The sequence below is a fragment of the Pseudophryne corroboree genome, chromosome 11, assembly GCF_028390025.1.
Source record: "Pseudophryne corroboree isolate aPseCor3 chromosome 11, aPseCor3.hap2, whole genome shotgun sequence".
In the NCBI taxonomy this organism is placed as follows: domain Eukaryota; kingdom Metazoa; phylum Chordata; class Amphibia; order Anura; family Myobatrachidae; genus Pseudophryne; species Pseudophryne corroboree.
The window spans coordinates 312,811,028-312,823,984 of NC_086454.1; the positions used below are offsets into that span (position 1 = coordinate 312,811,028).

Below are 12,957 nucleotides of genomic sequence, written 5' to 3' on the forward strand. Positions count from 1 at the left end.
TCTAGCGAGAGGATGAGTGCTTCCATCCTCATGTGCATCTGAACCACTAGCCATGAACATAGGCCAGGGCCTCAGCCGTTCCTTGCCACTCCGTGTCATAAATGGCATATTGGCAAGTTTACGCTTCTCATCAGACGCTTTTAATTTTGATTTTTGGGTCATTTTACTGAACTTTTGTAGTATACTTGACGACACAGAGGTAGGTAGAGCAGTGGACTACTGTACCGTACTGCTATATATATACTGGTGGTCACAGCAACATTCTGCACTGTCCCCTCCTACTATATACTGCGCACAACTAAAATGCAGCACAGGTATGGATGCATAGTATACTTGACGACACAGAGGTAGGTAGAGCAGTGGACTACTGTACCGTACTGCTATATATATATATATATATACTGGTGGTCACAGCAACATTCTGCACTGTCCCCTCCTACTATATACTGCGCACAACTAAAATGCAGCACAGGTATGGATGCATAGTATACTTGATGAAACAGAGGTAGGTAGAGCAGTGGGCTACTGTACCGTACTGCTATATATATATATATATATATATATATACTGGTGGTCACAGCAACATTCTGCACTGTCCCCTCCTACTATACTGCGCACAGCTAAAATGCAGCACAGGTATGGATGCATAGTATACTTGACGACACAGAGGTAGGTAGAGCAGTGGACTACTGTACCGTACTGCTATATATATATATACTGGTGGTCACAGCAACATTCTGCACTGTCCCCTCCTACTATATTCTGCGCACAACTAAAATGCAGCACAGGTATGACTTGACGACACAGAGGTAGGTAGAGCAGTGGACTACTGTACCGTACTGCTATATATATATATATATATATATATATACTGGTGGTCACAGCAACATTCTACACTGTCCCCTCCTACTATACTGTGCACAACTAAAATGCAGCACAGGTATGGATGCATAGTATACTTGACGACACAGAGGTAGGTAGAGCAGTCGACTACTGTACAGTACTGCTATATATATATATACTGGTGGTCACAGCAACATGCCACACTGTCCCCTCCTACTATATACTGCGCACAACTAAAATGCAGCACAGGTATGGATGCCTAGTATACTTGACGACACAGAGGTAGGTAGAGCAGTGGACTACTGTACCGTACTGCTATATATATACTGGTGGTCACAGCAACATTCTGCACTGTCCTCCTACTATATACCACAATGCAGCACAGATATGGAGCGTTTTTCAGGCAGAGAACGTAGATATTTTCAGCACACTGAGCACAGATATTTGCAAGCACACTGAGCACAGATATTTGCAGCACACTGAGCACAGATATTTTCAGCACACTGAGCACAGATATTTGCAGCACACTGAGCACAGATATTTGCAGCACACTGAACACAGAAACTGAGAGAACGCTGCACGTCCTCTCGCTATCATCTCCAATGCACGAGTGAAAATGGCGGCGACGCGCGGCTCCTTATATAGAATACGAATCTCGCGAGAATCCGACAGCGGGATGATGACGTTCGAGCGCCCTCGGGTTAACCGAGCAAGGCGGGAAGATCCGAGTCTGTCCATTAGGTACAAAATGCTCTGTTCCTGGACTTCCCTGTTAATTTCTTATTGCCATCACCTGTGAATAAACACCTTTCTTATCATTTAACTAGTTCAACACAGGTGATGGAAATCATAAATTAATAGGGAAGTCCAGGAACAGAGCATTTTGGGGCAGATGTATTAACCTGGAGAAGGCATAAGGAAGTGATAAACCAGTGATATGTGCAAGGTGATAAAGGCACCAGCCAATCAGCTCCAATATGTAAATTAACAGTTAGGATCTGATTGGCTGGTGCCTTTATCACCTTGCACATATCACTGGTTTATCACTTCCTTATGCCTTCTCCAGGTTAATACATCTGCCCCTTTGTACCTAATGGAATGGGTCATGTTGGGGGGTATGTATGTGTGTATATATATATATATATATATATGTATATATATATAAAAAAATGAAGTATAAAAAGCGCCTAATAGTGTTGGTGAATCACTCTTCGTGAATAAAAATGTGATAGTAAAACAGACAAAGTATAACAACTTAGCTGCGGATATTTCTGGTAGATGACTCTTAGAAGCCGGACATGTAAAGGAGAGATAAAATTGACATAGTGTGTACTGTTTTTAAATTTCCACAGGTGTTTAAAAAACAGTTTATAGGAACTGTGCAGGTTCCAAATTTATAGTAAAAAACTATGTTAGTTAAAAACAATAGTTTAATAAACACACTCCTGCCATACATGCAGGTTACATACATAGACAAAACAGTAAAAAAGTTTTAAGGACCCCCTTGAAGAAGTCCTCACATTAGGACGAAACGCGTTGGGACAGGGACTGGATGCTCACCCCTTTGACTTCCCATTCGTGGACAGATAAGCCATGTTTTTACCTTTTATCTTGTACGTTTGATACTTGCATTTACGGATGAAATCTAATCCGAAAACTATATATGTGGACAGATAAGCCTGCTATACTTCTTAATATTGTACGATTAATACCTGCATTTAGAATTGAATCAGCTGCTATATATGTCCTTAAAACTTTTTTTACTGTTTTGTCTATGTATGTAACCTGCATGTATGGCAGGAGTGTGTTTATTAAACTATTGTTTTTAACTAACATAGTTTTTTACTATAAATTTGGAACCTGCACAGTTCCTATAAACTGTTTTTTAAACACCTGTGGAAATTTAAAAACAGTACACACTATGTCAATTTTATCTCTCCTTTACATGTCCGGCTTCTAAGAGTCATCTACCAGAAATATCCGCAGCTAAGTTGTTATACTTTGTCTGTTTTACTATCACATTTTTATTCACGAAGAGTGATTCACCAACACTATTAGGCGCTTTTTATACTTCATTTTTTTATATTTATCTTCATATTGTTTAAGAGCTGCCACTTACTTATTTGTGAGGAGTGTTAGGCCTGACCATATAGTCATTATATTCCTCTGTTTTAGGGGGTCTTATTGAATTTACCTAGGCGCTATCCTCTATTGTTTTACATATATATATATAAATATATATATATATAGTTTACTTTGTAACAGCGGCACTCAGCAGTCTGGTTTGTAGAAAAGAAAGCCTTTATTGCGGTCCTACGCCGTTTCGGGGATAAACCCCGTCTTCAGGGACAAACAGTACTGTTTGTCCCTGAAGACGGGGTTTATCCCCGAAACGGCGTAGGACCGCAATAAAGGCTTTCTTTTCTACAAACCAGACTGCTGAGTGCCGCTGTTACAAAGTAAACTATGCATGGATGGCAATATCCCCGGAGGGCACTGCAGCAAGTAATCACCACCCAGAAGTGAGTGCCGAGCCTGCCAGTTTGCCTATATATATATATATATATATATATATATATGCATATCTCCCAACATGACCCTCTCCAGGAGGGACAGAACGCTCCGCTCCTGGACTCCCCTCTTAATGTATGATTGCCATCACCTGTGGTGAACCTTTCTTATCCATTATCCTGTTCAAAACAGGTGCCGGCAATCATACATTAAGAGAAAAGTCCAGAAGCGGAGCGTTCTGTCCCTCCTGGAGAGGGTCATGTTGGGAGGTATGTATATGTGGCAAGATCGGGGTAAGGATACCATCTTCTGGGGTGCACTTTCTTCAGCAGCACAGACAGTAACACTGCAGTCCAGGGTGTTCGGTACAAATAGCCTCAGCTCAGTGGCGCATCTATGGGTGCAGTGTGTATGGTGTACACGGGCCCCTGGGTTCAGAGGGGCCCGCACCACACACCATGCACCCATTTTTTAAATACCTCTCTGGAGTCCCTCGACAGTGACAGTGAATCTAAGCACTAGGTGGTGCACAGGTCTCCAGGAAATTGGTGTTGCGGCCATTTTCCTGGTGCTAGTAGTAGGTAGTAGGGGAAGTCACCTAGTGCTCACATACACTGCCACTGCCTGCTAGAGAGGGGAGACCAGATGGAGATTGCACACGGGCCGCCTCCTCACCTATTTTTATTTGCAGCAATAGTGAAGAAAAAAAATCCTAGCCTTCCCGGCCCTGACTATACATAATGTTTCCCTTTCTGTGTGTGAGAAGGACCTACTGTCCAACTCACCTGAACAGCAATTCAATACAGCACTTGCTTCAAGCAGTAATGGTATCTTGCTGCAAGCCAGCTACTTGCTCCCCAGGCTATGAGCAGCATAATCCGGCCCCGGCCCCCCCATCATGATGTCATGGATGAGCCTTAACAAAGATGAAACGGTCAGTGGAGGAATTCTGTCTTAGCACTTGCCTGTGTCATCCTCTGATGACCTAGTGGTTAAACTATGGTGCAAATATATTGTCTGATTCAGAGTTGGGAGCAAAGCCAAAGAAAGGAGTAACTTTACACCTTGGTAAAACCATGCTGCGCTGCAGGGGGCAGATGTAACGGGTATGGGACTCTTGGTCGACAGTGACCAATTAGGTCAATACCCATTAGGTCGACACTAGAAATAGGTTGACATGGCCATTAGGTCAACGTGAACAAGGTCGACATGAAAAAAGCTCGACATGAGTTTTTTTTAGGTTTTTTTGGTGTCGTCGTGGTGACCGGGAACCCCAATTAGTGCACCGCGTCCCCTTGCATGACTCGCTTCACTCGCTATGCTGCGGGCAAGGTGCCTCACTGCGCTCGGGACAGATTACCATTGCCAATCATAGTCCACGTGGATTGTAAAGTATCAAAAAGTCCCCCCCCCCCCAAAATACATTTTTTTTTTAAAAACTCATGTCGACCTTTTTTCATGTCAACCTTGTTCATGTCAACCTATTTCTAGTGTCGACCTATCCACTGTCGACCAATGGGTGTCGACCTAGAGTCCGGTTACTGATGTAACGTGTAGCAAGATTTAGATGTGGGAGGGGTGTGACCTAGCTCAAATCTTAATACTGTATTTAGGGGGTCATTCCGACCCAATCGCTCGCTGCAGTTTCTCGCAGCGCAGCGATCGGGTCGGAACTGCGCATGCACCGGCGCTGCAGTGTGCCGACGCATGGCAGCCGTCGTTGCCTAGCGATCGCCTCTGAGGCGAGGTGGTCGCTGGGCGGGAGGGGGCTGGATGGCGGCGTTAAGCCGCCATTTAGGGGGAGGGGTCCGGCCAACGCAGGCGTGGCCAGACCGTTGGGGGGGGTGGTCCGCGGCGGCTGCATGACATCACACGCAGCCACTGCGGGCCGGGGAGCGACGAGTAGCTCCCGGCCAGCACGCTAAAGCTGCGCTGGTCGGGAGCTACTCTTGAAGTGCAAAGGCATCGCCGCTGTGCATGCCTTTGCACTTCTGCGGGGGGGGGGGGGGGGGGGGCGGCACTGACATGCGGGGCGGACTAGCCCTGTGCTGGGCATCCCCCCGCATGCAAGTGTGAATGATCGTAGCTGTGCTAAATTTAGCACAGCTACTATCAACTCGGAATGAGCCCCTTAGGCATTTGCACTTCTGAACTATAGCGGTTTCATAGCTCTTTTCACCGAGGTTATCTTTGTAGAACTTTGCATGCTGACCAGATTATCCGCATACTAAACTGATGAGCCCAAACAGGGGTGCATCAGTCTGCAGGTGGGATAGAATATCTCAGTACAGTCCTATGTTATGATTTGTAAACCTAGCAGGTAAAGCACCAACTCAATGGTCTGCCGTGCAAAATGTACTCCTGAACATAAATAAACTATTTAATTACATGTAATGTTTGTACAGATACAGCATCAGGAATGATTCCAGGAAATGGCTTTCCATCCAAGAGGATTCTGGGAAGATTCAGCTCCTCCATACCTTGGACAGAGAGCAGCATGGGGATACGTATACAGTGCAGTTGGTGGTGCAGGAGAGAGGTAGGATCAAGTGTTGTCTTAGATTACTTGCAGAAAATCATAATTATACCAGATAGAAATTGTCAATAAAAGCAAATGGAACATTAATGACATTCTTATGCTTAGGTCAGGCATGCACACCCGGAATGTCTGGCATGGGGTGTCACCAAAAACGCACTCGTTGCGACCATTTTCTTTGCCCAATTTTTTAGGACATTATCTTGCCACGCTAATAATGCAGCCGAGCTAATCATCACAGCAAAATTCATGGACACCAACCTTCCGGGAAGAGCAGGTCTTCAGACTCCGAGCTGAGCATGCAATTCCCGAACTGTCCGGAGGAATCCCGGACGGGTGGTAACCCTAGACTGGGAGACTCCAGAAACTCACGAAGTAGGCCTCCTTCCATAGGCAAGTGAGTTAGATGAACCCAGGGGCGTAGCTACACCTTTGGGGGCCCCATAGCACAATTTCCATGGGGCCCCAAGCGCACCCCTCCCCAGCCCCAGACTACTTACTTAGGGCTCAGTGCCTCAACCTCTTTTCCCCGATGGACAGATCAGGTGGAGCCAGCGTGCGGGCACTCACCTTCAATGCTCCGTGCTGGCTGCTCTGCAGGATCGCCCGGCCTTGCTCTGTTCTCTCTCCTCACTGACTTAAACAGGGAGGAGGCAGTGCTGTGGTCCGGGGATGTCCCTGCAAGCACAGCCGCGCTTCCTCCCGGCATCTGACTGTGAGGAGAGATGGAACGGCCAGGAGAGAAGTTAAATAAAAAGCAGCACAAATAGGTGCAGGGAGAGTGCAGGGCCCCGGAGGCAGCCAGGGCCCCATAGCAGCTGCACTCCCTGCTCCTATGGTAGCTACGCCCTTGGATGAACCCTTGATTACATGATTAGCTGCAAGATGCGTAATGTTAAAATGGCCCCCTACTGACGAATCATGGCATGGCACTGTGCAAGGCTGGGCCATGATATTACAAACTCACGCTTAATTTGTGTCATCATGGCCTCCAACACTTTCTGCTCAGCCTCCACTAAGATCAAAAAAGTAGGCATTTGTTTTTGCATTGTCTAATTGGTTGCTATGGGTTATAGCATCTTCTTCCTGTGCTCCAGTGTCCATATATTATACTCATGTATGGATGAAATTTCAATGCTTTTCAACATTGAAGTTAAAGGGGGTAATCTATCCCGTACATCAAGCGGTCCCGCCCCATGCGTTGCCCGGTACTTACTGTCTGTGACACTGACTATCTGCGTTACAAGTTATCTCACACTTAAGTAAAGCAAAGGCAGCCAGTTACTGATTGGATGATTGTGTCAGCCCCATTTGTCTCGTTACTGTCTCAATGTTCTGACAGATGTCCCCAGCAAATTTTACGGGTCCCAGGTAGGAAAGTCAATCCCTGGTACGTCAGGATTCCTGGATTTTGCAGGAAAAAACACCGGGATTTGAATCTCGGGATTGGTGCTTCCAATCCCAGGATTTTTGGGATAAACCACTTGTGACTGCTGCTGGCTGCTGGAAGATAATCTTCCAGCGACAGGCAGGCTCAGGAATTAGTGTGGCCCACAGTCCCTTTTGATACCCCGCAGCCCTCTCCTCTCTCCCTGGGCACAGCGTGTGTACTGTCAGTGTCCAGTTCCAGCCCTGCAGCCCACTCTGATCCCCCACAGTCTGTATTCAGAGAGGACCGGTAGCCCCTGGCAGCAAAGGTAGTGAGGCTGGTGTGTGGTGAACAGCAAGGTGAGGGCATGTACAGTGTCGGATTGGGGCTTGTAGGGCCCACCGAGGGAATGCAGTGGTAGGGGCCAATGTTAGGGGTGTGGCCAGTCTGCAGAGGGGTGTGGCCTGCCACCTCATTGGTTTGACTAACCATTAGAGAGTGCAACGTCTGGGCCTCTTCATAAATATATACAGTAAATGCAGCTGCTGCATGCATGATAATGTACCAGTTAATGACAGCAATGCACTGTAGAAAATACACCATAGTCCAGTATAAGGTAACATATGTATGATGTATAATTAAAGTGCACAGTCTGGAACCTGATCCTTAGAGCAAGGGCTGGGCCCCCAGGCCGTGGGGCCCACCGGTGGTTTCCCCTGTTCCCCTGTGGGCCAGTCCAAGCCTGGGCATGTAGATGGGGGCAGTACATTGTAGAGAGTGGTACCTGTACCCAGTCCTAAGAGGAGGGGGAGGGGTTTGATCAGTATTGATCAACTCAATCCCGGGTATCAGTGGAATCCTGAGATTGAAACTTTTTTAATCCTGACTCCCGGGATTGATAAAATGGGCCAGGATTGGCTTCTCCCCCAGGGAGAGGGTTCCTTGTACAATGTACTAGAGAACCAGAAGAGGAGATGTATATACTGTACACCTCTTTTGTAAAATTGGACAATACCTTTAATATGCCGACTCTCAGAAATCTGTAGCGTATAGGCTCGTCCTGTGCTGAATGGCTCTCCCCTATATATTTACTGTATACTTACGAATGGAAAAATCGATTTCTTCAATTAAGATTGGTATACTTTTCCTGTATATTCACCGCTGTTCCAAAAATACATCCCTATTCCCCTGTGCATCTTATTGTATAATATAATAGTTTACCATCTCACTCATTGCTTGGGCTGAACCACTTAGCAAATAAGCACTTTCCATTAACCCCTAACTGATAGAGCACAGCAGGCGGCATCTCCTGCAGGAAGCCCTGCCTGTCCCTGGTCCACCGCCTTCTGCAGGGAGTGCATAGGTTAACAGTGACCAGGCAGAAGGCAGATGTAAAGTAGATGACAGGTTGTTTATCCCTCTGAGTGTGCTGCGGAAGATGATTCACACCTCCCTGATGTCATCCTAAAGGCTAAAACACATTTAAACACATGAAAAAAAGGTTTTGATCCACTGCAGTGCCTGTCAGTTAATTATTATTGTATTCACATGTAGAACGATGTCTCACACTCACAGGGATTAGCCGAGGCTGGTCCTGACTGTCATTGACAATGGATAAGTGAGAACAATGGTGGTCATTCCGAGTTGTTCGCTCGCTAGCAGTTTTTAGCAGTCGTGCAAACACTATGCCGCCGCCCACTGGGAGTGTATTTTAGCTTAGCAGAAGTGCGAACGAAAGGTTCGCACAGCGGCTACAAAATAATTTTGTGCAGTTTCTGAGTAGCTTCAAATCTACTCGGCGCTTGCGATCACTTCAGACCATTCAGTTCCTGATTTGACGTCACAAACACGCCCTGCGTTCGCCCAGCCACGCCTGCGTTTTTCCTGGCACGCCTGCGTTTTTCTGAACACTCCCTGAAAACGGTCAGTTGACACCCAGAAACGCCCTCTTCCTGTCAATCACTCTGCGGCTGCCTGTGCGACTGAAATGCATCGCTAGACCCTGTGCAAAACTACATCGTTCATTGTAATAGTATGCCGCGCATGCGCATTGCGCCGCATACGCATGTGCAGAAGTGCCTTTTTTTGCCTCATCGCTGCACAGCGAATGAATGCAGCTAGCGAACAACTCGGAATGACCCCCTGTGTTAGAGAGTGTTCCAAGGAAGGATGTGCACGGAAGGGGTCACATTTAATCCTGGGGCGGCCTCGTGGGTCAGGTCCTTGCTGCTGAGTCCCCAGACCCGTCGCTGTACATGTTGCAGTGGGGATGTTCAGAAAGTGTCTTATAATAAGTAATGGGTGTGGTATTGAAAGTCGACAGTAACTAGATCGACAATGTCTAGGTCGACCACTATTGGTCGACAGTAACTAGGTCGACAGGGTGTCTAGGTCGACAGGGTCTTTAGGTCGACATGTTCTAGGTCGACAGGTCAAAAGGTCGACATGAGTTTTTAATGTTATTTTGGTGTCGTTTTCTTCGTAGAGTGACCGGGAACCCCAATTAGTGCACCGCGTCCCCTCGCATGGCTCGATTCGCTCGCCATGCTTCGGGCATGGTGCCTTCGCTCCGCTACCGCTTCGCTCGGCACAGATTACCGTTCCAATCGTAGTCCACTTGGATCGTTAAGTATGAAAAGGTTCAAAAAAAGAAAAAATTGTGAAAAACTAATGTCGACCTTTTGACCTGTCGACCTAGAACATGTCGACCTAAAGACCCTGTCGACCTAGACACCCTGTCGACCTAGTTACTGTCGACCAATAGTGGTCGACCTAGACATTGTCGACCTAGTTACTGTCGACTTTCAGTCCGGATCCCTAGTTACTGTCGACCAATAGTGGTCGACCTAGACATTGTCGACCTAGTTACTGTCGACTTTCAGTCCGGATCCCTAAGTAATACCTATTTCCGAAAAATATCTAAGGTCAGATTAACTGTATTTCTACCAATATTTATTATCATAGAATATTATGGAAATCAGCATTAATATTATATTACTTTATAAATTGCTACAATCTGAAATAAGTGTCTAATTATTCAGATAGTACCAGAGATTGTAGTAATCTCATCTATAAGGTAGTATTAGTATGTCTGACTTTCCCAGGGTAGGGCGAATCAGCCATGTAAAACTGGCCCCAGTGCAGAGGCCAGACGCATGGAGTTCTCACATAAGTAATGCTCAGTAGAGTTGTATACATCTCTGTAAGCGGGCCTCCTCTATCTGTGTGATGCCCAGTTACCCCCATCAGGGTGGATACACCCCAGCCCTACCCTTGGTGCACGAGATCCACCTGAGAACTGGCGTAATTACCTGTAGGCACAACTCTCTGTAACCCGCACATCGTACCGCCTGTGCCAGTGGAGGAAAGGAAAAAACATTGCCATCTTCTCTGCCATCGAAGACGAAGAACCATCAGATCTATGCCATCAATGATAAAATCATCGACCAATGGTCGCTAACCATTGCTAGTTGATGGCCATTCCTAGTGTGTGCTATATAATTGTTAGTAAATAAATGCAGAAAAACAGGACAATTGGTAAATATATATAAACAGTAGCTGTAAACGGACCTGAGTCAGAGCCACGGGCAATCTCTGGGGGGAATTCAATTGATTGAAAAGTCAGTTGGGTGTCTGTTTTTTCCTGTCTATTTTATATAGGAGAAAACAGACACCCAACTGACTTTTCAAACAATTGAATACCGCCCCATATGTTTACAGAGGAGAGCGAGTTTTTGCTGCTTCAGATGCGTGAAAGTCCCTATAAACTCCATCTGGTGCAGGCGCTGCACAGCGAATGCACACAGGCGCTGTTGTAATTAAGACGCACGTGCTGCTGAGCGTTCCTGGGCAGTGGCTAAACAGACGCACAGAGATGGTCCATCTTATGAGTGTATTATAGGAGTGTCGCTGATGTGTCGCTGAAGCGATCGCATACACGTTGTTCAGTCGTACACTTCTGAGTCCATTCTCACATGGAGAATCTGCATCTGCCATAGGGCTACTGTGCAACCAATGGCGGCATGTAAAGAGGCACCAGTTCTTGCACACCAGCAAAGACTTTGTAACGGAATCTGAATGAAGTCGCAGAGAAGCGACCGCCAAAAGACGCAGCCTCAGACGCTTTTATCAATCTCTGAATCAGACCCCAAAAATACACTGCTCAAAAAAATAAAGGGAACACTTAAACAACCCAATGTAACTCCAAGTCAATCACACTTCTGTGAAATCAAACTGTCCACTTAGTAAGCAACACTGATTGACAATCAATTTCACATGCTGTTGTGCAAATGGAATAGACAACAGGTGGAAATTATAGGCAATTAGCAAGACACCCCCCAATAAAGGAGTTGTTCTGCAGGTGGTGACCACAGACCACTTCTCAGCTCCTATGCTTTCTGGCTGATGTTTTGGTCACTTTTGAAAGCTGGCGGTGCTTTCACTCTAGTGGTAGCATGAGACGGAGTCTACAACCCAAACAAGTGGCTCAGGTAGTGCAGCTCATCCAGGATGGCACATCAATGCGAGCTGTGGCAAGAAGATTTGCTGTGTCTGTCAGCGTAGTGTCCAGAGCATGGAGGCGCTACCAGGAGACAGGCCAGTACATCAGGAGACGTGGAGGAGGCCAACAACCCAGCAGCAGTACCGCTACCTCCGCCTTTGTGCAAGGAGGAACAGGAGGAGCACTGCCAGAGCCCTGCAAAATGACCTCCAGCAAGCCACAAATGTGCATGTGTCTACTCAAACGATCAGAAACAGACTCCATGAGGGTGGTATGAGGGCCCGACGTGCACAGGTGGGGGTTGTGCTTACAGCCCAACACCATGCATTTGCCAGAGAACACCAAGATTGGCAAATTCGCCACTGGCGCCCTGTGCTCTTCACAGATGAAAGCAGGTTCTCACTGAGCACATGTGACAGACGTGACAGAGTCTGGAGACGCCAAGGAGAACGTTCTGCTGCCTGCAACATCCTCCAGCATGACCGGTTTGACAGTGGGTCAGTAATGGTGTAGGGTGGTATTTCTTTGGGGGGCCGCACAGCCCTCCATGTGCTCGCCAGAGGTAGCCTGACTGCCATTAGGTACCGAGATGAGATCCTCAGACCCCTTGTGAGACCATATGCTGGTGTGGTTGGCCCTGGGTTCCTCCTATTGCAAGACAATGCTAGACCTCATGTGGCTGGAGTGTGTCAGCAGTTCCTGCAAGACGAAGGCATTGATGCTATGGACTGGCCCGCCCGTACCCCAGACCTGAATCCAATTGAGCACATCTGGGACATCATGTCTCGCTCCATCCACCACCGCCACGTTGCACCACAGACTGTCCAGGAGTTGGCAGATGCTTTAGTCCAGGTCTGGGAGGAGATCCCTCAGGAGACCACCCGCCACCTCATCAGGAGCATGCCCAGGCATTGTAGGGAGGTCATACAGGCACGTTGAAGCCACACACACTACTGAGCCTCATTTTGACTTGTTTTAAGGACATTACATCAAAGTTGGATCAGCCTGTAGTGTGTTTTTCCACTTTCATTTTGAGTGTGACTCCAAATCCAGACCTCCATGGGTTAATAAATTTGATTTCCATTGATAATTTTTGTGTGATTTTGTTGTCAGCACATTCAACTATGTAAAGAACAAAGTATTTAATAAGAATATTTCATTCATTCAGATCTAGGATGTGTTATTTTAGTGTTCCCT

At 46.7% G+C, this 12,957-nt stretch overlaps 1 protein-coding gene across 1 annotated transcript in view; it reads left to right on the forward strand.

The window, feature by feature from the left end:
- Positions 1 to 12,957, forward strand: part of CDH16 (cadherin 16) — a 297,936-nt gene that overhangs the window by 130,255 nt on the left and 154,724 nt on the right. Inside the window, exon 11 of the mRNA XM_063946223.1 lies at positions 5,760 to 5,893. Within this exon, the coding sequence (XP_063802293.1) occupies positions 5,760 to 5,893 (134 nt within the window). The remainder of the gene's footprint in view (positions 1 to 5,759; positions 5,894 to 12,957) is intronic.